Source organism: Caretta caretta, chromosome 14 (assembly GCF_965140235.1).
Source record: "Caretta caretta isolate rCarCar2 chromosome 14, rCarCar1.hap1, whole genome shotgun sequence".
NCBI classification, from domain to species: Eukaryota; Metazoa; Chordata; order Testudines; family Cheloniidae; genus Caretta; species Caretta caretta.
This window is the reverse complement of record NC_134219.1, coordinates 12,831,392-12,857,847: the sequence shown is the minus strand read 5'-3', so window position 1 is coordinate 12,857,847 and position 26,456 is coordinate 12,831,392. Positions and strand designations below refer to the sequence as shown.

The 26,456-nt window shown below is 40.0% G+C and overlaps 2 protein-coding genes across 2 annotated transcripts in view; one reads left to right on the top strand and one right to left on the bottom strand.

Annotated features, from left to right (window-relative positions):
• Positions 1-281, bottom strand: part of MBTD1 (mbt domain containing 1) — a 55,297-nt gene extending 55,016 nt beyond the window's left edge. The window contains exon 1 of the mRNA XM_048818776.2: positions 151-281. The gene's annotated coding sequence lies outside the window, so the exon portion shown is untranslated. The remainder of the gene's footprint in view (positions 1-150) is intronic.
• On the top strand, positions 60-26,456 carry UTP18 (UTP18 small subunit processome component). Its single transcript, XM_048818782.2, has 15 exons — positions 60-190; positions 401-709; positions 7,320-7,450; positions 7,631-7,726; positions 8,774-8,850; positions 9,107-9,192; positions 10,425-10,550; positions 11,033-11,207; positions 11,753-11,853; positions 13,928-14,018; positions 15,672-15,795; positions 19,917-20,091; positions 23,659-23,801; positions 24,642-24,709; positions 26,296-26,456. Exons 2-14 carry the CDS (start codon positions 440-442, stop codon positions 24,664-24,666), a joined length of 1,620 nt encoding a protein of 539 aa, XP_048674739.1. The 5' UTR covers positions 60-190; positions 401-439; the 3' UTR covers positions 24,667-24,709; positions 26,296-26,456.

The following is a 26,456-nucleotide window of genomic DNA, read 5'->3' as shown; positions in this document are numbered from 1 at the left end:
ACGCGCAGCGCCCAGCCCGCCGCGCGCTCTCATTGGGTCCCCGAGTCTTCGGAACCTCCTCGCTCGCCGTATCCCTCTGGACGAAACCATTTTGTGGAGAGGGGGTGCGAAGCGGCGTGCTAAAAACAGCCTGGCAATGGACCGGTTCACCTGATTCGCTGCTTCTGAGCCCCGTATTACCGTCCAGAAGGTTAGTCGTTATAAGTGGTCCCGTCTGTAGGGGCAATAGAATAGTCCGGCCTGGGAGCCTATCACGTGGAAGAGAAGGATGGGTCATGTGAGAATGTCTTGAGTGAAGGGAACCGGAGTGAATCACGTGAAAGAGGCGGGGGCGGGGGGCTGGTGAGGTAGGTACTTGGTCACGTGGGAGACAGACCTTTCTGTTTCCGCTTCCGGTTAGCGAGCGACGCCGCCTGCTTCGGCGCTCGGTGCGGTCGGCATGGAGCGGGAGCCGGCGGGCGCTGCGGCGGCTAGTCGGAGCCCCGCGCGGGAGCGTGGCTGGGTCCGGGCGGCGAAGAAGCGGCGGCGGCTGTTGCCGCGGACGGGAGACGCCGGCGTTGGGGGCGAGGAGGCCCGGCGCGCCCGGCACCTGGGGGTGCTGGCCGGGAGGCCGGCGGTGGAGCGGTGCCTGGAGGAGCTGGTGTTCGGCGACAGCCAGGGCGCCGAGGAGGAGGAGCTGCTGCAGCGGTTGCGGGGCCCGGGCAAGCAGGTGAGGTGGCGGGGGGGAGGTGAGGTAGGTGCCCGTCGGGGAGGGCGCTTGGGAGAGGAGGCGGCGATGATGTAAAGGGGGGGGCTGGTTTGCGGCGGAGGAGGAGCTACGCTCCCTGTATCCTCCTTGCCTGCCCTCCGAGACCTGGGGCCCGAACAGTGATTTCCCTCCCCCGCCCCCGAATTTTCCCCAGCACCCCCCCCCCAAGTTTTTGTGAACTAGTTACATGACAATTGAGTGACTGTTTTGGAAATTTGAATTGAAATTGAAACATTAATACACATTTTAAAAGCACATACAGTATATGATAAAATGTGTATCTTGAAAAGTATGAACATAGACTAGCTTCCTTATACAGCTGTTATTTTTTTATGATAAGGTCAGTACATTCATTTCGGTGATGTTGGCCAACCTAATAATTTCAAATTATGGTTTGTAAGCAAAGTCTAAATGAGCTCTCCCTGACAGCTAGTGATGAGCTGGGGGTGAAAGGCTTCAGGACCAGATTGTATTTATTCACACCTAATATCTAACTAGGTATCCAGCAAACAGAGCTGTGTTGCCCAAGTGATAGATTTTGGCTGGGGTTAGGTTACGAATCACTTGAATGGCGGGGGTTGGGGGGATGAAATGTTGTTGTTTATGTATGAGTAAAGGGAAGTAGAACTGTACTTAGCTTGTGCTGATTGAGGGCATCAAGGGAGAGGGTGGGGACAGGTGTTTTGCTTGATGGTCTGCCTGAGTCACAAGTACAATTTGACCTGCTCCTCTCCACTGTTTAAAGACAAAGCTCCATAGATAGTCTTTTGTTTTGTTAAGCAACCACTACAGCTGAAATCACTGATAATCAGGTCTAAGTGTTGAGACCTGCTGTGGGACAGTATTTCTGTGGAAGACATAGCCCAGTCTGCACTAGCAGTGAGGTTCCTCCACTGAGAGCTCAGCTGAAATCACCCAGAGCTGGGTGGATCCTCAAGAGACCAACTTGGAGAGGTCGCAGTGGCAAGTGGCCACAGAAGGTGATGGCGCAGGGCCATTGGCAACAGAGTGATGGAGTGAACAGTGGCACAATGAACAACAGTGGCCAGAGCGAACAGTGAGAAGCTGGAGGAACGAGCAAGGTGCCTTCTTGCCCCCCACCTTGGAGGTGAACTCACGTGAAAGCACCTCTGAACTCTGAGTCTCCACTGACCAAGGACAACAGTGGTGAGTGGGGTGCAGTGGAGGGAAAAGTGAGGGGCATGTTAAATAAATGTTTGTTAGACTATATTTTAGTGACTTTGCTCCAGAATGTTAGATTTGTGACTGGGAATGGAAACTTTTATACATATGTTTCCTAGTAGGCCAAGACTTTTAAAATGCATTATTTGCCAAGGTTGTTATCTCACATCATTGCTATAGTGGTCATTATGTTGGGGAGTTTCTGTACTAAACTTTTATTATTATTATAATTAATTTTTACATAAGAGTGGCCAGACTGGGTCAGATTAATGGTCCATATAGCCCAGTATCCTGTCTTCCAACAGTGGTTAAGGCCAGGTGCTTCAGAGGGAGTGGGCAGAACAGGTAATCATCAAGTGATCCATCCCCTGTTGCCCATTCCCAGCTTCTGGCAAACAGGCTAGGGACACTCCAAGCATGGTGTTGTATCCCTACCCATCTTGGCTAATAGCCACTGATGGACCTATTCTCCAGGAATTTATCTAGTTCTTTTTTTAATCCTGTTATAGTTTCGGTCTTCACAGCATTCCCTGGCAAAGAGTTCCACGGGTTGACTTTGTTGTGTGAAGAAGTACTTCCTTTTGTTTTTTAAAAACCTGCTGCCTATTAATTTTATTGGGTGACTGCTAGTTCTTGTGTTATGTGAAGGATTAAATAGCATTTCCTTATTCACTTTCTTCACACAAGTCAAGATTTAAAAGGCCTTTATCATATCCCCCCTTTGTCTCTTTTCTAAACTGAAAATTCCCCGTCATTTTAATCTCCTGTTTCATACCTCTAATCATTTTAGTTGCCCATCTCTGTACCTTTTCTAGTTCCAATATACCTTTTTTGGGATGGGGTGACCAGATCTACACACAGTATTCAAGGTGTGCATGTACCATGGATTTATATAGAGGCAATATTATATTTTCTGTCTTATCTATCCCTTTCTTAACGATTCCCAACATTCTGTTTGCTTTGTTGACTGCCACTGCACATTGAGTGGATATTTTTAGAGAACCATCCACAATGACTCCGAGATCTTTCTTGAGTGTTAACAGCTAATTTAGACCCCATCATTTTGTATGTATAGTTGAGATTGTTTTCCAATGTGCATTACTTTTCATTATATCAACATTGAATTTCATCTGCCATTTTGTTTCCCAGTCATCCAGTTTTGTGAGATCCCTTTGTAACTCTTAGCAGTTTGCTTTGGACTTAATGATCTTGAATAGTTTTGTATCATCTGCAAATTTTGCCATCTCACCGTTTACCCATTTTTCCAGATCATTTATGAATATGTTGAACAGTAATGGTCCCAATACTGACCCTTCAGGGATACCACTATTTATCTCTCTCCATTCTGAAAACTGATAATTTATTCCTACCCTTTGTTTCCCATCTTTTTAACCAGTTACTGATCCATGAGAGGACTTCCCTCTTATCCCATGATGGCCTACTTTTGAAAAGTCAATTTTAAATTAAATACATTTTTTTTAAGAAATTATATTTTTAAAGAAATCTAGACCTGTTGTGTTTTGGTGTATTTTGCATTATCCTCATGTTAAATTTGCATTATCCTAACAAAACATTTATTTTATTCATATCTTTTATATGTTGCAGGTCAAAGTAAAAATGAATAGATAAAAAACAATACAACAATTTTTCTACTCAAAGGCCTCAAACTAACCAAGCTGAAGAACACATCAAGAATCAAGAATATATTAACATGTCATCTGAAGGTTCAAGTGGTGTATTTACATCCAACCAGCCCAAAGCACAAGTACAACTACCTACTGAAAAAAAGTGTCTCCAAAACCTAAAAGCAGTTCCCGATGTTTGTCGCTCAAAGTGTTCCCATTTGTTGAAGTTACAAAAGATGGCTACTGGTGCACCTCTTGCAAAAAAGCTTACGAAGAAGGAAAGCTTTCCAGTGCTATAATTGGTAAAAGTGGAGGAGCTTGGTTTGTCAGACCAATCAACAAAGCCAATGCTGACAAACTACGTGAAAAGGCAGCAGAACACCAGGCCTCTGGACTGCATCAACATGCAGAAAGCCTTATAAGCCTACTTTCAAAGCCAATTTTAGAAGTACTTAATGAGGCTGTTAAGAATGCTGGAGACACAACATAGTTCATGCTAACAAACATGGCCGTGGCCTCCTACTTTCTATTTAAGCAAGAGACACCACACACTACAAACTGGAGGCCAGTGTTAAGGGCACTGTCACTTGTTCATCTTGAAGCTGAACGCTTGTTCCAAACAAGACCAGCAAATGCTCTCTATCTTTCTGCAAGAAACTCAACTGCCTGGCTAGACGCATATTGTGCAACAGTGAAAGACTCAACAGTTGAAAAAGTGAAGAACTCTCTCACCACATTCCAAAAATTTGCATACATGGCTGATGAATGCACCGATGCAAATGGGCATCAAGTATTAAGTCACTGTGTATGTTAACTTCATGTCAGTGGTAGGCCGTAGATGCATTTCTAGAAGTTATAGAAGACACATTGGCTGCAGCTGTGACAACCCACATCTTAGAGTTAAATGCTTGTCAATTGGACCCCAAACAGATGGCTGATTGTGCATTTGATGGAGCCGCGAACTTCTCTGGAAGACATGGTGGAGCACAAGCTTTGCTCAGAGAAAAGTGTAACCCTAATCTCTCCTATACACACTGCAGAGGCCATCTACTCCAACTAGCACTGTATGAGCTGCAGGATCTTCAAAAGACATTAAAAAGGCTATAAATGTAGTGTCTTTGTTATATTCTTTTTTCAGCAAAAGTCCAAAAAGATTAAATACCTTGGAAAATATAGAAGATACACTGGGACTGACGTTTAAATTAGCCCAATCTGGGAAAACCCGCTGGCTTTCTCATGAGCGATCCTTGGCTGTTGTCTTAATTACTCCAGCCATTATCACTGGCTTCGGAAAGCATCTACGAAGATGAGATGGATCTAAGTAGTGAGACTGATGAATTACTTTTGCTACTACATTCAGAGAAGACTTTTGCCATTCTTTCTCTTGTAAGTCTACTGTTGAAACCACTTGGGTCATTAAACAATGCCATCCAGGCATCTGCTACAACAGTAGTAGATCTTTGTCCAGCAATAGAAGCTACATTTGGATCAATCAGAAAGCTGTCCATTGAAAAAGTACTGGAAGAAGCAAAGACTTCAGTCCAGAAGTTGACTAATGAAGGCATTTATATTGAATCCTTAAGTGAAGAGGACAAGAAGTTTAAGACAACTGAAAAAGTACACAGACTTGATTCTTAAACTACAGCAGCGACTTCTAAATTCTACTCAACCTCTACGTAGCTTTTACAGATGCCTGTCCTATAAAACACTCTATTTGAGCATGAGCTTTCGTGAGCTACAGGAAGTGAGCTGTAGCTCACGAAAGCTCATGCTCAAATAAATTGGTTAGTCTCTAAGGTGCCACAAGTACTCCTTTTCTTTTTGCGAATACAGACTAACACGGCTGTTCCTCTGAAACCTATAAAACACTGACAGTTGAGTGGAGTGAGGCACTATCAGCAATGAGGCTGCCTTGTGATCAGGACAGAATAGAGAATTTGAACACAGGATGGAATATCATGCGATGAATGAATGAAGATTTGACTTTCTTTATCATCACTAGTGGCTCGACCCAATCTTTGAGCTATGTTTCCTGGGCTGAAAGAAGTAGGAATTCATCTCTTGCTACTCCCAGTCACAACAGCTACAGCTGAGCGTTCTTTTTAATCATTGAATAGAATTTTGTGTTCTCAAAGAAGTCGCCTTCTGCCTGATCATGTGAATGAACTAATGAGCATTCCAATTGAAGGAATGGAAGTACCGGACACATGAGAAGCCACCAAAGATGAACGCATTGCATTCAAGAAGCTCATTAACAGAGTTGTGCAAAATTATAACGAAACCAAGAAGGATGTAGATGTAGTGCTTCATAGAAGGCTTTAGTAGCCAACTTCAATTTGTGTGATAGATTTAACTCATGTTTTAAAATCAATAAAATGGTCATGCAGGCTCTGGCAGGGCATCTCTGTTCCCAAGGCTGGCTACGTTTTCCGCATGCGTGGAGTAAGTGCGTTGCAGTCCCTGTCCCCAGCATGGGCACAAATAGCAATGCATATGGCGAGGCACTGCTTAGGAGAGCAAAGACACAGCAGAACCCTGTGAGCATGCACCCTAGGTGCCCACTCAGCAACCCCCTCCACTACACTGCTATTGGTAGTGGTGTAGTGTCCTGCTGCCTCCCCCTGCTAGAACCTTTCACTGCCATGCTACACACTGCACTGTGGACACAGCCAACTTTTCACTGCAATGCATATCCATATGTGCTGCTGTCAACCTAGACCAGGCGTGAGCTTTCAACTGAAGTATGGAGGGGAGGGGACAGGGGAGCCCTTACTAGAATGGCATAGGGAACTGTCTAAATCTCTCTAAATTTATATGATTTATTTTCCTGATCAGTTTTAAATATAGCGTAAAACTGCTTCAGGTTGTAGTGGCTATTGCTGCAGGCATTTGGATGTAGTGAACATGTGTTTAGAGGCAGAAACAGTTCCCAGATCTAGTGGGGAGTTGCCCTTTATTCCCATGGTGCACAGGACATTGAGTAAAAGAATATAGGAAAAGCTTGTTTAAAGGTGCATCTTATTACATTTCTGGAACCTGTTGATTTAGGCCAGTGGTTCTTAACCTGGGGTGCACGTAGCCCCTGTGGGTGCGAGATACTTTCTGGGCATGCGAGACATGCCAGATTTTTTTAGAAGGTAAATAATTGAAAACACAAATTAAGCACAGGCACCTAAGTACAACTTTGTTTCATTGAACCTATGTATTAACATTATACATTTTTTAATGATTACTGTAATATACAAACAAATATATCTAGGTTTAAAGAACTGACCTACTTCCACAATTTTTGATAAGGGGTCCAAGAACATATTTTGAGAACCAAAGGGGATGCAGGCTGCAGTAAAGGTTAAGAACCCCTGGTTTAGGCTAATCTATCAATAGCAAAAGGCAGGTGGCTTTTATTTTATTATGTATTTTCTAGTATAAATAAACTGTTTTCTAAACTTTCACCTTTAATGAGAAATAGTGGGGAATGGACTGTGGGAGGGGTGGTAGGTGCCCGTCCCGTTCCCATCAGGGAGGGCACTTGTGGGAGGTGATGGATAAATATCAGGGAGAGGGGGCTAGTTTGCTGTGGAGGAAGGAACTACGCTCTCCATATCCACCTTGGCTACCCACGCAGCCTTCCAACACTGGAAGAGTGGTGGTTTTACTGTTCTTGATTTTTCTCCCCATGTGGAGAACTGTATTAAAACTTCTACTGTTTAAAGTTGTTATATTTGACCAATGTTTTTGACCAAATGATATTGTTTTTTTTTAAGCTTGATGTAGTCACAGGAAATCTTCTAAGAGAGGACTCCAGTGACTCAGAAGTGGAGAATGAAGCAAAAGATAATTTTCCTCCATCTAAAAAACCAGCGTGGGTGGATGATGAAGATGAAGCCGAGGAAATGTGAGTTAAGCTCCTAAGGTTGTAATCCTAGAAACGGGGAAATAGAGGTATTGACTTTAAGACTCGGTAGAAATACAGAGTTTGCTATTTTAAATGGCTGCTTCTTGAAGATTTAAAGAAAATAAGGACTGTTAATACACTTTCTTCAAAGGTTTAACATATAGAATGTCTGTTTCCTAGAGTTGACATGACCCATCGTTATCGGAAAGACATGATGAAAAGTGATGCAGAGAAGAAGCTTACCAAAAAAAATCTTCAAAAGAGACTTCAAGAACAGTACGAATTGTTAATTGATTATGTTAACATAATTTTGCTGCTAATTTTAGTAACATGAGATTAGATGTGTTGTGGTCAAGTCAGTTTCCCCCTATTACGAGCAATTAAGATGCTCTTTTCTCCTTTTGACCAAGGAATTCAGGCAAATAACTTCAATTCATTAAAGCTAGGGTGCCCAACAGCATCAATCATGTTGTTTGGACTTAACAAATAACCAGTAAAATGAAAAAAACTACGTAATTGTGTTGCTTGTGTCCTTGGAGCAGACAGTCTCGTTTCTGTTTCCTTACAATTATTTAACATGGTAGAGCAGATAATATACAAATTTAGGCTTCGTAAAATCTGTCATATGTAAGTAGATATGTTGCTTCATCAATCCAATGCATCCAGTCCTACAGGGGGAACGTTAGCTGTCTTTGTGTGCAACAGAACAATTGGGAATAAGAAAGAGAGACTAATAAATCAATTCAGATTGCAATTTAGGCAGGAAAAAGTGCATTGTTTAATAAAGACTTGAATTGTGAACCAAACAGAGGTATTATAGCATAAATATTATAAATAGCATAATATTTATGTGCCTTTATTATTGCACATTTGTGTATATTACCTTACATTTAAGGACCCTTTTTGTACACGTGTGAACTTAGCTATATAGGCAAGTCTTTGTATAAATTGAATTTTACATAAATGGCTAAGTATTTTGCTCAGATTGAAAATCATCACTGCCCTACTCAAGCATTAGAAAACCTTATTAAGAAAACTAGATTTCCCTCATTTTTTTTGAGGGAGAGAACATTTTATATATGTATGTCATATGGTTTATTTTTATGTAGTGAATTCAGTTAACGGAAGCTGGAGTAGAAAAGATTTGTTAAAAACAGCAAAGGAAGATTGTGGCTGCTGTATCTAAGTGAGGTGATGAGATTGTTGGGAGGGTGTTTTAATGTCTCCCTATTACTGTGTTAAAAATTGCTGAAAATTTTTGGTAGCATGATATACAGGTTATTAAGAAAGAATGGGCATATGAAAGTTCTCTTTTTCTTTTAGATTTCAGCGAACTATGGGAGGAGTGCCTTTCTGGGCCCAGAAAGACCAGAAGAAAGCCAGAAAAAGTGAAAATGATGGTAAATTTATTTAAATACATTAGGAAAGTGTTCAGTTCTTTCAACATGTTCCTTTATTTTGTGTGACCTCTTAGAGATTCATTCATTGCCTGGCATTTTTCCTGTTCTAATTGTATACTGGATACCTGCTGCTTTGTGCTCTCTCTGTGCTTTTGCTTATGCAGAGAACACACAAGATAATTTTAAAGAACATCTATGTGGGGATTCAGGAACAAATTGTACATTCAATAAGCCGTTTTAAATCTGTTTTAATTAGAGGACAGTGACGAAGATGATGAGCTGCTCTGCAAGACGGGCAATTTTGTGTCTGCATCAGAGACTTTACCAAGAGGCATTTTACAGGTAAAACTACCCTCTCATTTCCTTCAAAGTGTTTCAATATAGTTACTGTTGATATATGTGTACATATTTTATAACACAAGAAGTGCTATTCTGCTGCTTGGGCAGCAGTGTTTGCCAGTGGTTCTGTGGATGGCTTACTGCAGGGTTTCTCAAACTCTTGAAAGCTGAAATCCTCCCACTCCCTCTCCAAGAAATATGAAGCCAGTTAGTCAGGGTTGCAAGTCTGTCATGTGGTGTTAAAGACCTACTTATCTCAATTCTTACATCTATACCCCCTGGCTCATCCTCAGTAGTCTTCTCTTCCCTCCCACTACCTTGGGAGACACTGGTATAGGTCTTCATAATATTTCTCCTCCTTTCTTACATGCTTTGAGCAGTGGAGTACCCTAAAGTCAACATTAATTATTATTGGCGTCTTATTTTTTTTCACATTGAAATAAATGAGGCATTCCACCCCTCAGAGGTGTTTCAGAGTCTCTGCAAGCTCTTCAGTCAGTACTCTTGTTTCACACTTTGAATGTTTTCTTTGTAATTATAATAGCTAGAAACTTATTTTTTTAATTGAAATTGAGCCTCTGCAGAAAAATTCAGATTTCTATACCCCCAGTCCTCTGAGGCCCCCTGTGTGATCCACTCCATGTTGGGAAACACCCTCTTACTGAAACAAGTAGTCTGCTTCAGATTATTATATTATTCCAGATTAGCAGACTGCCAATTTTTAAATCGTAGTAAACGGGGTAAACTATTTTCTGATTATTTTTTTTTAAAAAAAGTGTGATGCATTTTGCTATTGTATTAATAGAAGAACTTATCTCTACCACTGGGGCTATTGTTCACTGTTGTGCTATGTTTAAGTTTGACATTCCTTTGTGGCTTTCAAAAGTTGAGGTGGAGGAAAAGCAAAATTAGACTTAAAATGGAAGGTCAGTTGAAACCTTATTTACAGCTACTCCATAGTGTGCTATGGATGACACTCTTTAATGCACAAAAATATGAAAAGTAACTTCAGAATACCTTTTACTCTAATGTCTGAACTAGGTGATATTCTAAAGTTTATGCAGAATGTTTACAAGGTTAACCCAAGGTCCCTCCTGCACGTCTGTACTCTACAAGATCAGTGAAGCTGAAATCCCTTTAAGCCCTGTTTCCATGAGTGGAGTGGAGGAGGGACATGCAGTTGGATAGGGAACTAATGACTGCATTTAAATCACATTGGTCTGGTCTTTTTCTAGATGAAAAATTGCTTGGACGCTAATAATGAACGTCCTTCTGATGCTAAACTGAGAACTGTGCAGTTCCATCCTTCTGCACAAGTAGTTATGACTGCTGGACTAGATCGGTCTATATCACTGTTTCAGGTGAGCAGCTTGTGTTGAATTTGTAAAATGAACAATGAGGTTGTGGATCACTTTTTTTCATGTGCTTCTAAAGTGTTGGCTATATTAAATATAAAAAGTTTTATTATGCCAAAAATAGCTTTAGATAGGATTGTTGCTGGGATCACCTCTCCATGTGTCGCCATAGGAATTATGGTTGGCTGAGTTGTTTGGCTGGAGTTGGGGTGGGATATTCTTAATTGAGGGCCTCTATCTGTAAACTGTTCTCACCTGTGATCTATTGTACTTTGGCCACATCCGAAATATGTGAAATTTGTTTTCATCAGGCTGCATAATTTGAAGGTTTCTTTTGGATTGAATGGAGTGATCTTTTTTTTTTTTTTCAGCTGGTATTGACTACACATTCTTGATTCTTGTACTTGCCTACAGAAATATATCTGAAAGGCACATTACAAATGAATGTATGAAGAGCAAAAACAACTTTTTTTTCTGTCTTCTTGAAGGTGGATGGTAAAACTAATCCAAAGATACAGAGCATACATCTGGAAAGCTTTCCAGTCTATAAGGCTCATTTCAGTGCTGATGGAGAACAAGTTATAGCTACTGGTACACACAGTAAACTGTTCTATGTGTATGACATGATGAGTGGAAATATTATTCCTGTTCAACAAATAAGAGGTGAGGTTTTATTGCGATGTTCAATGCTTTTTAAGGTCTACAATTACAAACCTTTTGAAAGAAAAAGTAAAATGCTTAATGGTACCAATCCAGATTTACTATAGATCTCAGTCACTTCTGAATGTAGTAAGTATATACACATGTTGCAATACTTGAAAAAAATCTCATTGACACTCTGATATGTCAATATTCTAAGGAGGCTCTCTGCCAAAATCTTATTTTTAAGCCTGAACTGTTTTAGAGAATATTCTGTTAAAATAAAACTTGAACACAAATCTCTCTAGAATCTGAACTCTTAAAAGGTTGGCTATCAGTTGTGTTATGCTTAGGCCAGATAGAATATGAAACTTGACAAAATATTTAAAGCTTATCAGCCAGCCCGATCTTGTTAATTGAAGAGACAGCTCATCCATATAAGAGAAGAGTGTTAAACAGGTGTCTTTATGAGATACACACTTTTCACAGTGAAGTTGTATGATACACAAAGTGATAAACTCATTGGTGTAAATTAAAATTCTGAAAGTTTTTTACTTTTTTTCTTCAAGGAATGCAAGAGAAATTTATCAGAAGGTTTGAAGTATCTCCAGACGGATCGTTCCTGCTGCTTACTGGGACCTCAGGTTATCTTCATTTGTTGGCAATGAAGGTAGCTGTTTTGTTTGTCATTAACTGGGGCTCTCAACCCCTGGGGTATGTTGTCATGGAATCAAGGAGTTGTGATTATCCAGTTCATATTGCTAAGTGGGCATGCTAGGGGGAGCAAGGGGTTGTCCACCACAGAAAAGGCTAAGAACAGCTAATCTAAAATATCTGTAGCTCTTTGGAAGCCGTTAACTCTTGCATCTGCTTAATTTTGAAAATACTTCTGTACTTTAAATGAAGGGGCTTTACCACACTAAATAAGGTGCACCATTTTTATGATGATATAACTGTTGCTTTAAAAAAAGGGTTGTATGTGGCAGAGTTTTTTCTTAAAACAGTTTTGTTAATGGTTAGTAGTGGAACTGGATAACTCATGACACTGGTGATGGATATGAAATTTTTCAACTCTGTTTGAAGTCCCATCCATCTGGTAGTGATAGACTGATTTGCAATTTCTTAGTGGGAAAACGGTATTCATGCCAAAAATCACTACCTCAATGGCCCTAATTTTGGCAGAGGTACCTAAAAGTGAGCAGGTAATGAAGACTGAACTATACTGTCCATTGCAGTAACCTGTACTATATGAGGCACATTAGTGGGGCTATGGATAAATTTACACTGCTGTTTTGCTCTGAAGATTTCTAGACATTTTCATTCACATTCACATTCACGTTTCATCCAGCTCTTGTATTCACATTAAAACACCAATGCACTTTTTTGAAAAGCACAAAAAATACCCACGTAAAACCTTGTAAATAACAATGTTTGTGTCAGAAAAATGGGAGTATCGAGCTATTTCAGGTGTTCATGGATTTTAATGTCTTCCTGTTGTGTTCATAATTGTCCTGACACATTTTCACTTCACTTGAATCTTGCATAGAATACTATATGTTAAACAACAAACTTCAAGAGAAAACCTGGATTTGTGCTGGAAATGGCCCAACTTGATTATCATACACATTGTAAGGAGAGTGATCACTTTAGATAAGCTATTACCAGCAGGAGAGTGGGGTGGGGGTGGTATTTTTTCATGCTTTGTGTGTATAAAAAGACCTTTTACACTTTCCACAGTATGTATCCGATGAAGTGAGCTGTAGCTCACGAAAGCTTATGCTCAAATAAATTGGTTAGTCTCTAAGGTGCCACAAGTACTCGTTTTCTTTTTGCGAATACAGACTAACACGGCTGTTACTCTGAAACTTCATACTGTATTTGGAGCAAGCTTAAAAACACACAAAGGAGATGAAATAGCCTGTCAAAAATGAGTAGGCTGTGCATAGGTTTAAATACTTAATAAAAGTTAATGTGTTCATGTTTTAAGCAATATTAACACTTCTTTATGGTATCACAAAACGGAAGAAAAGAGATTGTCCTTTTCCTCTTTATCGGTGTCCTCCCTGCCCTTGAATACCTGACAGTCAAGAGTGATTACTTTGCCCTTTTGTAGGAGCAAGTTTTGGGAGAGACAGCAGCAGAGAACAATAGTCTTGAACTTATCTGAAAGCATTTAAAGTTACCTGTTTCAGGAGGGAATGTTTTCTAATGGATTTGGAAGCTACCTTTTAAAATCAGCTTACTTCTAATTCACAAAATGCAGTAGACCCAGTTGTATTCTCCAGTTGAATACTTACAAACAGTTCTGTTGTATTCTTGTATAATTGTGTGTAGTGCATTATGATGGGAATCAGAAAAGCTCCTCAATATCATTCATATATTGCCTGTGAGGAAAATATTTATAGAGAGAAATTTGCCTCAAATTAAATCTGGAATCATTGGTTAGATGCAATTGCACAAAATAAACTACTTTTATTAATGTTCCCTGTGGCCCTGATCTGCAACTGTTTCTATGCAGAGGGACCCATGTCCCTGTGAAGAGCAAGAGCAGGATTGGAGCCTGAGTTTGTAAAACCCAAGTCCTGCTAGATGCAGCAGGAATCAGATATTCTTTGATATACTTATTCTGATAATTAAATACTAGGGTTGGTGGGTGGGAATTCAGGCAATATTTGACTTCCACGAGTGACAAAGATCTGATTTCTCTTGGTCTTCTGAATAATTGTTACTCTTTGTTCTCCTAGACAAAGGAGCTGATTGGCAGTATGAAAATAAATGGAAAGGCTGTTGCATCAGCATTCTCTCCAGATAGCAGCAAAATTTACACAAATTCTAGTAAGTCATTTGTGTTTTCTTAACATTAATTTCAGATTCAATCACTTTGAAAACTAAAGTTTATGGATTTTATTTGTAGTTGATTAGGCTCTTAGAGTAGCATTTGGAAATGATACCCTTAAGCTTCAGACTCCATGTACCTCTCTAAATATGTATATAAACTCTAATTTACTTTTGGGCATATACTGTCATCCGTCACTGACGTCCAAAAAAGATTAAGGGATTGTTGAATACAGGGTAAAATAGCAAGAAGGCAAATGAAAGGAAATTAGTTTGATGGTGAGCAGAATAGAAGGATGAACAAGGATTATGTCCAAAATGCTTGACAGTCATTACTACTTATAGTTTAGCAAAACTAGGTTTTTCGTATCCTGTTGAAGTTGCTTTTAAAGAAAAATCATTATAGGTGAATGCTTGCATCATACTCTGTAATATTTAATGGGAATACTTTACTGGCCTGAATTGACACACTTGCTAATACAAATTTGACCACCATGAAAATTCTTTACTATTCCTACTTTGGAAGTTATGGCACTTAAGAGGGAAAGAGAGATACTACTGAAATTTACAATATTCAGCAGTGTTTACCCTTTTTGAAACCCTCTAACAAGAAGTTGGTATATTCAGCTTTCTCCTCTCCTGCTTTGAATCAAAAAGCTGCTCATTATTTCTGGTTGAGGATTTTATATCTTCCCTCTTTACTTATCTGCTGTCTGATGTTATGTTGCTGTTGGCTGTGTCGATTAGAACACAAAACCAAGTGCACTGTACACTACATATCGAAGACTGAATTCTGGTCAAAACGCTGACATTCCTCAATTGTGGACAAACTGAGAAGCTGAAAGCAAGGTGACACACATAGGAAAAAAAATTGGCAACAATTTAGAAGAAAACCATGCATGTTAACTTATACATCCTAGCTGTACCAACAGCCTTTCTGTACTGGTATGGCATGTTGAAGCATCTGACTATCCTTGCTTTTTGTACTCTTATCCCTTCAAGGTGATCTTGCCTTTCCCTCAGAAGGAGGATTTCTGTTAGTTTAATTTAAAAGCTTATTCAGGCCCCTGAAGTTGGGCTGTGGCAGGGTCTTTTGCTGTGTTTTGACTGTTGTATAACACTTGGGTGGAGAATACAGACTCACATGGCTTAATGTTTTGGGGACTTGCATTTAAAACAATACTTTAATATTAGGTAAATCTAGTACATACCAAATGGGAATGACAGTGGCCTGTAATTCTGGCTAGATACGTTTTTACTGGTATCTATGTAGACGCATGGCTTTTTTTGTACCAAAAATAGCATAAATAGAAGTGAATTGCCATATTAGGATAAGTTAGTTTCACATGTTAACTCCTTTATCTTTATTCAAGAATGTACAAACAACTGATTTGCAAGTATGAAATTTGAAAGTCAGCCTGTCTGTTAGTTTGTTTCCCAAGTGTGGGGGCACCCCTCCCCCTTGGCTTTTCCTACTATTCTGACGAACTTGGAGACCATAGATATTTCTAGACATGCATGGTTCAGATTTCTCTAAAGTAGATCTTAAAAGTAAATTTTGATCGTGCCCAATTTTTTCATGGTTATGTAATTGCTACTAGGTTTTATACAGCGGAATTCATTAACAGTTATTTTTCCTTTGCTCATAATTAGACGAGGGTGAAGTTTTCATTTGGGATGTGAAAAGTAGGCGCTGTCTAAACAGGTTCACTGATGAAGGCTGCTTGCATGGAACATGTCTTGCTGTATCAAAAAATGGCCAGTACGTGGCATGTGGGTAAGTGATGATAAACCAAGGATTTTAAAGTTTTTCAATGTCCTATTTTTTCCTCAGTCATTTTGGTGCTCTTGGATAAACTGTTCACAATGTGGTAAGTAAAGGAATAGGAGGTGAGACTAGATTTAGACTGTCTACACTGCAGACGCCGCTGTAAGGTCTCCCATGTAGCCACTCTATGCTGGCGGGAGAAAGCTCTTCTGCTGGCATAATTAAACCACCCTTAACAAGCGGCGGTAACTATTTTGGGGGGAGAGCATCTCTCACTGACCAAGCACTGTCTATATTGGTGCTTTTTTCTGTGAAACTTTTGTCAGTCAGAGGTGGTTTTGTTTTTTGTTTCCACACCCATGACTGACGAAAGGGCCAGGGTAGACATAGCCTGAGTTTTAGGTGGGGAGCTGCATGGACTTAGTTCTTTCTCATGAACACCTAACAATTGTGTTCCATAGGTGTCAATAGTACTGTAATATTACCAAATCTCTCCATTTTCCTTCCATTCAAGTCATGTAGCTGTAGGTGAATTGTGATCTGTTAACAAAAATTCTAGTATAGGGATTTTTTTCTAAATGCCAGTAACGTTTCACTCTTTCCTGCATATTTTTATTAGTGCAGCCACTGTTAACGTGGTCCAACTACAGAGCTGTTAAAATGCAAACTGGATTCCTGTGACCACTTCATGTTGATAAATGTCAGCTCAAGGTTTTTTTCCTCCTCAATCTCATCCCAATTCTCTCCTTTCTCTAACAGTTAACTCCTTGTTTGGACTTCTTTTTTTTTTTTTAAATATAGCACGGATTTATAAGGAGGCACATCGATTTGAAAACTGCACTAACAAAAATTGAGTATTTGCTAAGATGTTTTGAAAAAAAAGATGGGGAAAAATGTTTGCTGGTACTTTTTGTGTGGTCAGGTTCACTGCTTCCATAATCAGTCTACCCTTGCTTTAAAAAGATCCTTAGGTAAAATTTTAACAGGGGAGCAGAAAAAACATTATAAAATATTTTTAAAGGAATTTGAAAAAGACATACTATTTAAAGCCTGGTACATCAAACTGGAATCTTATTGAAATAATGATTTCAGAGTTTAAAATTTTTTTTTTTAAATACAGACTTTCCTGTAGTCTCTTAATTCCCCAGTCCAGCAACTGGGGTCGGTCTTCGTTGCTGAGAACCTACTTTTCGTTGGTTTTTAAAGAAGTTGAAAGATTCTAGATCCCTATACTTAGTAAAGTGAAAATATTCTGTATCTTGTCTGCATAAGTTTCTAAAACTGCAGATTATTCAGTTTGTCTCCTTTATATACCATTTGAAATACTGAGTTTTTTAATAGACGTAATTTGGGTTTTAATCATTGTTCCTTACTATATCCATTTTAGTGGAGTGCACTCTTCAGCACAGAACTTCTGAGTTTTTCTTGCATCTTTTTATAACTGTTCAGAGGGCTTAATTCTAAGACCGTACCGAATACAAAAATGGAATTCATTCTGTCTTTTTAATTGATGTAACCTTCAGACTGTTTATGGCTTTGTTACGTACAGCTGCAGTGTTAAAGACTCAGGATTAGAACTGCATTTGTTTAACTTGAACAAACATATGTGACACTTACCAAAGCATCTGGAGTAGGATATGATTCTTTGCCTAAAACCCTTTTTTTAAACTAGATTATACGTAGAGGTAATGACCAGTTGATATTATTTGACCATGGTTTGATTCATCTTGAAGAGAATCACTGGCTTGGTGATAAGATTATTTCCATAAATGTAGGTTGAACAAGGTGACTTTCCATGAGGAGGAAATCAATGGGTTTCAGTACCTGGAATACTAGTAACAGTTTTGTATTATGTATGGAACTGTTGTGGGTCAGACCTGAATACTGTAGTCACAGAAAGGGACCATTAGAATTGCAGGATTCAAAAAAGAACTAGATAAGTTCATGGAGGATAGGTCCATCAATGGTTATTAGCCAGGATGGGCATGGATGGTGTCCCTAGCCTTTGTTTGCCACAAGCTGGGAATGAGCAACGGGATCGATCACTTGATGATTACCTGTTCTCTTCACTCTCTCTGGGGTACCTGGCATTGGCCACTTTCGGAAAACAGGATACTGAGCTAGATGGACCTTTGGTCTGACCCAGTATGGACATTCTTAATTCTCCAGATGTGATCTAAACCTGAACACATACCCTTTAAATCAGTAACTAGAAAATAATTTATAATATTTGTCAGTTGTATGTGTGACAGGTTGGGTCACAGAGACCCCCTTAAGACTGCCACCTGATGTGCTGAGACTACCTCTGAACCCGTTTTCCCTGGCAGCTTGGGACTTCAGTACCCTGTCTTGTTGAACCAGACATGCTAGCCTGCTGCAAACACAGACCCAGGTCTGAAGCAGATCCCCCAAAAGCAGCAGACTTAACTGAAAACAGCTAGAGAAGTGCTCCTGTTTCCAGCACCCAGATACCCAGTTCCTAATGGGGTCTAAACCCAAATAAATTGTTTTTACTCTGTATAAAGCCTATACAGGGTAAACTCATATATTGTTCACCCTCTGTAACACTAATAGAGAGAAGTATAGCTGTTTGGTCCCCCAGGTATTAATTACTTGCTCTGGGTTAATAAATAAGTAAAAAGTGATTTTTATTAAATATAAAAAGTAGGATTTATGTGGTTCCAAGCAATAACAGACAGAATACAGTAAATTGCCAAGTAAAATAAAACAAACACGCAAGTGTAAGCTTAATACAGTAGGAAACTAAATGCAGGTAAATTTCACCCTCAGAGATGTTCCAATAAGCTTCTTTCACAGGCTAGACTCCTTCCTAGTCTCGGTCCAGCAATCACTCAACCCCCATAGTTACTGTCCTTTGTTCCAGTTTCTTTCAGGCATCTCTTTGGGGTGGAGAGGTTATCTTTTGAGCCAGCTGAAGACAAAACGGAGGGGTTTCCAGGGCCTTTTATATTCTCTCACTTGTGGGCGGAAACTCCTTTGTTCTTCTGTGAGCAAAATCACAGCAACAAGATGGAGTCTGTAGCCACCTGGTCAAGTCACATGTCTATGGATGATTGAGCTTTTTGCAGACCAATGCCATTGTTTACATTTTTGTTTGAAAGTTCCCAGGAACGCTCAGATGTGGATTGGCATCTCCCAAAATCCATTGTCAGTTAAGTGTTTCTTGATGGGGCACTTACTGAGAATAGTCCTTTCTCAAGAAGCTGACCAAATGCTTCACTAAGGATACTTAGAATCAAACAAGAACATTGCCAATATTCATAACTTCAAATACAAAAATGATACATACAGACAGCATAATCATAACCAGCAAACTACAACCTTTCCATAGACACCCCACTTGGCCGCCTCTGTACAACACCTGGTGCAACCATAGGACCCTGGTTGAAACAATGATCTGTATGGTCACAATTCCTGTCAATAACATCACACCCTCCTCCTGAGCTTACTGTCAGAGACATGAACACTGTCCATGGCGGAGGCAGTACATGTAAAATCCCTGTTTGTCTCCGGTCACACACCTTCCTCCCAGTTCCTGTCAATGTCACAGTATGACACATCTTTGTTAGCCTGCTCCAGATGAGACTTTCTAAACAGAATAAGTGTCTAGAATTGTGACATGTAAAGTGAGTAACCATTTCGAAACTAGTAGTTCAGAATGTTCATTTAATTGTGTATATCTTATAGCCTTGAATTCAGAATACTTCATCTTTACTGCTGTTACTTCTAGGTTACAATACATAACCTCATTTATAAAAAGGTATTACACAGTGTCTATCATAGATAACCAGGCCAGAAGGGACCATTATTATTCTGTAGTCTGACCTCAGAACTTAGAATTGAACTAGGGACCTCCACAGCTTGAACTAAGGACCCAGGCTCACATTTGAGAGTTAATGCTTTGTTTAGCTATTACTGTGGATATTAGTAAATATTCAGTTGGGGGGGAAAAAGGTTTAGGTTTATTTGAATGGTATATGTAGATATGAAACTGCTTCTGATATAATCTAAAATTTAATGTCACAAACTGAGAAAATGTTTCTTTTCCACCTGGTCTTTTTGAGTAGACTATCAGTTATTTTCCCCCCTCTCTCTCTTTCTTTCTCCAGCTCCTGTTCAGGAGTTGTGAATGTGTATACCCATGATGTTTGCCTCAGAGAAACCAATCCTAAACCAGTTAAAGCCATAATGAACTTGGTTACAGCTGCTACGTCTCTGACCTTCAATCCCACCACAGAAATTTTGGCAGTGGCCTCCAGTGCAGCGGATGATGCAGTCAAGCTGGTAAGTCAAGCCTTTGTTCTTTTCAGTGAAGGTTTGCTGTGATGCAAATACCCAAATTGAACAGGATAATGGCACAGGGAAGTGCTTTTATTAACAGTGGTATACGCCTGTGCCAGCCTCCTTCTGCTATCTGATACTAGGTCTATGGAACAAACACCCTAAACTTTTCATTTTTCTTTGTACAGTTGTAGTGCCATGGGGCCTTACTCCCAGTTTCCTTTGCACTGTGCAAATACATAACTTAAAGATGGTCTCTTCCTTGAAGAGCCTAACCTAACCTTGATATCTGGTTCACTCCAGTGCCTTCAGGAAACTTTCTTTCCTTTTTGATCAGCTGTACTTGGTTGACAATCTGAACACCAAGGGTAACCGTCTGCTAAGTACATTAGTTATTCAGACTTCTTTACTGGCATTTCAATGCAGCCTTTAGTTGTAGCGGTCTCTTCATTATGGATTTTCTTCTCTAGCTCTTTGAGGTTTTTGGTTCTTCCTTTGTGCTCTTTCTCTGTAGCCAGTGATAGAGCTGTCCGTTGATTAAAAATTGCTTTTTAAAATAGGATTTACCACACTTAGAAAAAATAAAATGGAATTTAAATTAAGCAGTATCCAATGATTAACTGGAAGATACAATAACACACCCCTACATACAGTCCTCATGTTCTCGTAATTCCTCAGCAGCTGGGAGGGTTGAACTGAATTCTTGAGAACTTAGTGCAGCTTCTGACTGGCATGAAGATAAGGCTGGTAAAGTAAAGCTCAGCTACCTTCCTTTCTCCATGCTGCTATTATCTGTTTTAGGCAAATAGGGTGGTACTAATGTACATGTTCTTAACTGTAGTAGTTTGAGATGCTACTGAAATCAGCATAAATTCAAATTGAAAGATGTAGTTTGGTCTGTTGGTTTTGGTTCTGCATATCAGAGATCCTCCATAGTAAATCTGAGGCAAGACTACATGATTTGTATTCATTAGACTAGTACTGTGGTAGCAGTCAAATCACATTAATGCTTAATGGAGCTAAACCTGTTATTTCTAATGAAAAGAAACCAGACATAGTGTCATTAAAATGCTTGACTGGAAGAAAATTAGAGGTTAGCTGACTGGTCTCAGTGTATAAAATGACTTAAAACTGTTCTATTATCACATAACAAAGCTATGAAAGATAATCCCAAGATAATGACATGCACTACACTGATGAAAGAAGAATCAGTATAATTTAAATGCATGTATCTAGTGATGTTGAGGTGAAAATACTGTAGAAGTATTGGCCCATTAAATCTATGAAGAAGTGTATTAGGGATAAGTGAGCACCCAAAATACCTTTTTTAATCTGTTTCAAATACAGAAAACGTTTGCTGTTGTGACAAGATGATACCTTGAATTAGTACCTGAGCTGTCAGGGCCTGTTTAGGATTAGTTCTAGACTAGATATATGTTAATCCTCAAAACAAGGAGAAGCTTCTGAAGTCAAGACAAATTGAAAACTATTCTATCAATTAAAAAATATGAACTCAGATTGGGTGGGGTAAAAAGTGGGAGAAGATCTTCAGAAATAGATGCTAATGCTTTATTAACCAGGCTTTCTGTTTGGTACAATAGGCCTTAAAGATGGAAAGATAGAGGAAATAATATATTGTCTCATTTTCTGTCCAGTTTATAAAGACTTCAGCTGAGGTAAATTTTTGAGGCATGCCTGTCCTTATTTTGGTACCAGACCACCTTGCCACAGACTACATCCACAGAAAGGGCTATTTTTCTATGGTTATGCAAATGCTGGTGGATCACCAGGGATGCTTCACTGATGTGTTGACTAGTCAGGAAGGGTGCATGATACTCACTTCTTTAAGAACACAGGACTATTCAGAAAGGTACAAGCAGGGGCTTCCTTTCCCGACTAGCTGATTCAAGGGTGCTGGAACAATTTGTACAGTGGGAGGTACTGAGAGCCATTGAACCAAACTGTGTAAACCCTGTATATTGTAGAAACCTCTTTAAGCCAGGGAGAACCAATACCCCTAGTTCCAGCACCTGTGAGCAGATTACCTTTGGCAATGTTGAAATGCCAGTAGGGGTTCTCGGGGACCCAGTCTACCCCTTACACTCCAGGCTCATTAAGCCGTACGCTGGCCACAACAGCCCAGAGGAAAGATTAAACTTCCAGCTCAGCAGGTGCACAATGACGATTGAATGTGCTTTCGGTAGATTGAAGAGGCACCGGCGTTTGTTCACTCACAAGATTGAATCTCTGAGAAAATATCCCAATTTTTATAACTGCTTGATGTGTCCTTTGTGATACCTGTGAAGCAGAGGGGTAGTGTGAGAGGGGAAATGGCTGCTGGTAGCCTCCAGGTTGAGTAACCATCCTATGTAGTCCTAAGACATCTGATCAAATTTGAAGCCTTTCATTCAGTTACTGGAAGGCAGGCAGAAGGATCACTTTTTTTTTTTCCCCTCTTCCTAATCCACAGCCTTGGAGTTGATGTTGGATCCTTGTTAATCTAATTTTTCCCAAGCCTCTTAAATCCTCAAATGACTGCCTCTGTTGTAGCTCCTCAATTTCCCAAGCTACAGCAGAATGAAATTGAGCTAATCTTGTTTGTTTTACTGCTGCCTCCTTGTTCCCATCAGCCGGCAGACTTGGGAGGACAATAGCGTAGAATATCACTTAACCTTCAACATGTGATTCTCTTCCTCTTCCTGAGCATACAAGCTAGAATAATATTGTAACTTCAATAATAAAAGCTTAGGTTCTGTACAGGCTGATGGCACTTGCTAAGTAATACTTCTTGTCTACCACATGGAAATGGATTTTTCCCAGCCCTATTGTGTACTTTTTAGTATTTAGCGTTACTGAATAGTAACAATTATTTGGCTTTCATTTCAACAGTGCTAAGGTTTCAACATTTTAGTGAATCAGCTTTTAGCAAAGAAATACCTCTATATGAAACTCTTTTTTAAAGGGCTACTTTCTTAAGGTTGAGTCAATTGAATATTGATGCTTTATTATGGGCTTTAAATGTACCTTAAGTGTTACATCATTTGAGTTGCTGAATAATGTTAAATTAGTTAATAGTAACAAACTCTACAGTCGTCTCCAAAATATTAGTCCTTTGTCCTGGTGCTAGGAATCATTTTGAAGTAAGCATTATTCATTTTTCTCAAAATAAACTCAATGTGCAAAAAAGGATGCCCTGGAAATGTAATGCTGGTATTAAAATGAAATATACCCCTCTGAAAATAGTTGTTTAAAGTGGATACATTGAGGTATCCTGTTCACTTCTTAAACTTTTATAATTTTTTTTTACTGCATGGCTTCTGGAAACTTACAATCATTTTTCAGAGTAGTAGCCGTGTTAGTCTGTATTCGCAAAAAGAAAAGGAGTACTAGTGGCACCTTAGAGACTAACCAATTTCATGAAGTTGATAGATTTCCACTCCATACGGCTAAATGCAGTGACTTGCATAATGACAGGTTAGTCTCTAAGGTGCCACTCATACTCCTTTTTAGTCATTTTTGGTTTTGTTTTTTACCCAGTTATAATTGATAACTATATCTTTCTCTTAATAGGTACACATTCCTTCACTTACTGTATTCTCAAACTTCCCAGTGTTCAGAAGAAAGCTCATTTATCTTGCTCAGTCGATGGACTTCTCTCCCAGAAGTGGGTTTTTTTCCATAGGAAACAACAAAGGCAAAGCTTTGTTGTATAGGTGTGTATTAAATTAACTTCAATTTTTTTGTTTTAAGGACACTTTACTGTATTTAAGGAGGGGAATAGATGGCTATGGAGACTGGTATGGTAAGGATAGTCTTTGATCTCTAGGGCACTACCTCAAATTGGAGACTCAAGTTAATTAGCTTTTATGCAATGTATGAAGTATATACTGTGCTTGACAAAACATAAGACACATTGCAAGTTCTAAAGAGCAAATCTTGTCACTTCAATTGACGATGAAATGGGGTTTAGTCCACATATTAGTCAAATGTCCATACCAAAAATAGTCCAGTTGTTTCAGCAGAGGCCAAGGATTGAACAAGGCATAGATTGAATTGTTCTAACCTTTATTTGAGATACAAGTTTAAAAACCCCTCTCTATTTAAAGCTTACTAACTAGAGATTAAAAATCTCACAATATAAATTAGCCTTGATACAGGTTGACAAGTGTTGTGTTGGGGGCGGTTATGAGGATAAGGCTTACAACAGTAAGACTGCAAAAAAAGATAGTTAATGTGTGCATCTTGTCACTTCCTCCTTTAATATGAATTTGGGAACAGCATATCTGCATTGATTCTTCATGTGCATCTCTTCCCTGAGCTGTTAACATTTGAAGAATATACTTTGTACAGTCCCACAAACTAGCCTGATATATGATCTTGTAACAAGGCTCTCTGTAGTAAAATATACTCTAGGGGAAATGTTTGGGATTATACATGAGAATACCGAGTATTTCCAGACACCGTAATAATGAAAGTTGTCTGCCTCCTACAATGAGGAGGAGACAGACAGCTTGTAAGGTGGTTTAGTTTAAGTGCTTAACTTTTTGTTTCAGGTTGAAACATTATTCGGATTTCTAAGAAGAGAGACGGTATGAGGCAAGTTTCTTTGAATCACAAAAATGTAAGTCATTTTGGGTCAGCTATTAATAGCATAATTCTGGGGAAACATAAGTTTTGATCTTGCTCCTCTTCCCTTGATTAAAACTTCACTTTGGTGTGTTTGGGGGGAAAATTTGGGAGGCATTTCATATTTCTTACCTTTTTTTAAAAAAAAAAAAAATCTTCAGGTTGTGTGTAGTACAAGTTACCATGATTTGCATGTACTTGAGGCAGAATTTAATGACGGTTCAAGGAACAAACTGTTGCCAAGCAGGCTCCAATCTCTGCTGCTCTGCTAATGAATCTCTCTAGTCAACATACTACCCCTTCAGTCATTAATTTTTTGTCACCTTTCTTACAAATAAGACCCTGCTCTATATACTGTAAATACACCTCTACCTCGATATAACGCGGTCCTCGAGAGACACAAAAAATCTCACCGCGTTATAGGTGAGGCCGCGTTATATCAAACTTGCTTTGGCCCCCCTCCAGTTGTTCCCTGACTGCCCCCTCTAGGGACTCCAGCCCCCTGACAGGCACTCACCGGCAGTGGCAGAAAGCAGAGCAAGGTGGCCCCAGCCCGCTCCACTCTGCCATCTCACAGTCGCGGCGCTCTGCTTCCCGCTGCTGCTGGTGAGTGCAGGGTGGTTGGGGAAAGGACACTCTCTGCACTAACCGGCAGCAGGAAGTGGAGCGATGCGGCCCCAGCCTGCTCTGCTTTCCTTGCCCCAGCCCCAGTTGTGTCGCTGGGTGCGGGGGGTTGGGGAAAGGTCCCGCACTCGCCTGTTGCGGGAAGTGGAGCGCCACAGCTGGAAGCGGGCTGGGGCCAGGCTGCTCCGCTTCAGCTGCTGCCAGTGAGTGTGGGGGGATCCTTCCTCCAAGCCCCCTCTCCCGAGCGACACGGCAGGGGCCAGGGCGAGGGAAGCGGAGAGGGCTGCTCCCGGCCCCCCGCTAATCCCTCGGGCCACTCTGGGACTGCGAGGCCCCCAAAAGTGTCCCCCCACAGCTCCTGCCTCCCAGACCCTCTGGGGGGGGAGCCCCTGACTGCCCCCAAGACTCTCTGCCCCTTATCCAACCCCCCAGCCCGGCACCCTTAACGTGTTGCTCAGAGCAGGGTGTTGGCGCTTTACCGTGTTGTATGCAAACCCGTGTTATATCGGGTCGCGTTCTGTCTGGGTAGAGGTGTATTGTAAATATTCTGGCCTCAATATTATCAAACAATAGAATAGTTACACTGCAGGCTTCAGTGTGGAGATGCATAAATCGGTTTACAGTTGCCATATATTGATTTAGCATGATTTGATAACTGACTGATTTAGGTGTCCAAAAAAAGGTTTAATTTAGACAGTGTCTGTGTGGTATTTATGCCATTTAACCTGTGTATCTAAAAGAGGTACAATACAATCTCATCACATTTCGTTACACATCGGCTGGGTGGCTTCCACCAGTAACCCAGTACTGTAGATCACTTAACCCAAATGCCTGGAACAGTGCAAACTGGGAACAATGGCACTGACTTTATATGTAAACGTCAAACAATATTCACTTTCTCTGGTGTCAAACGTTTTCCAGATACTAATGTATTCCTCTGTACTGTTTTCTCCCCAGATGCTGTAATCTTCAGTTACAAGTATACGGATTTCAAAAAACAGCACAAACTGCTGATCTTTAGAATACTTTTGTATTTTTTATGAAAGTGCCAATGTTGTGCTTGTTTGGTGGCTTTTGTGAGTATTGTGTTGCTTAATAAAAGCACCTGATAACATGTT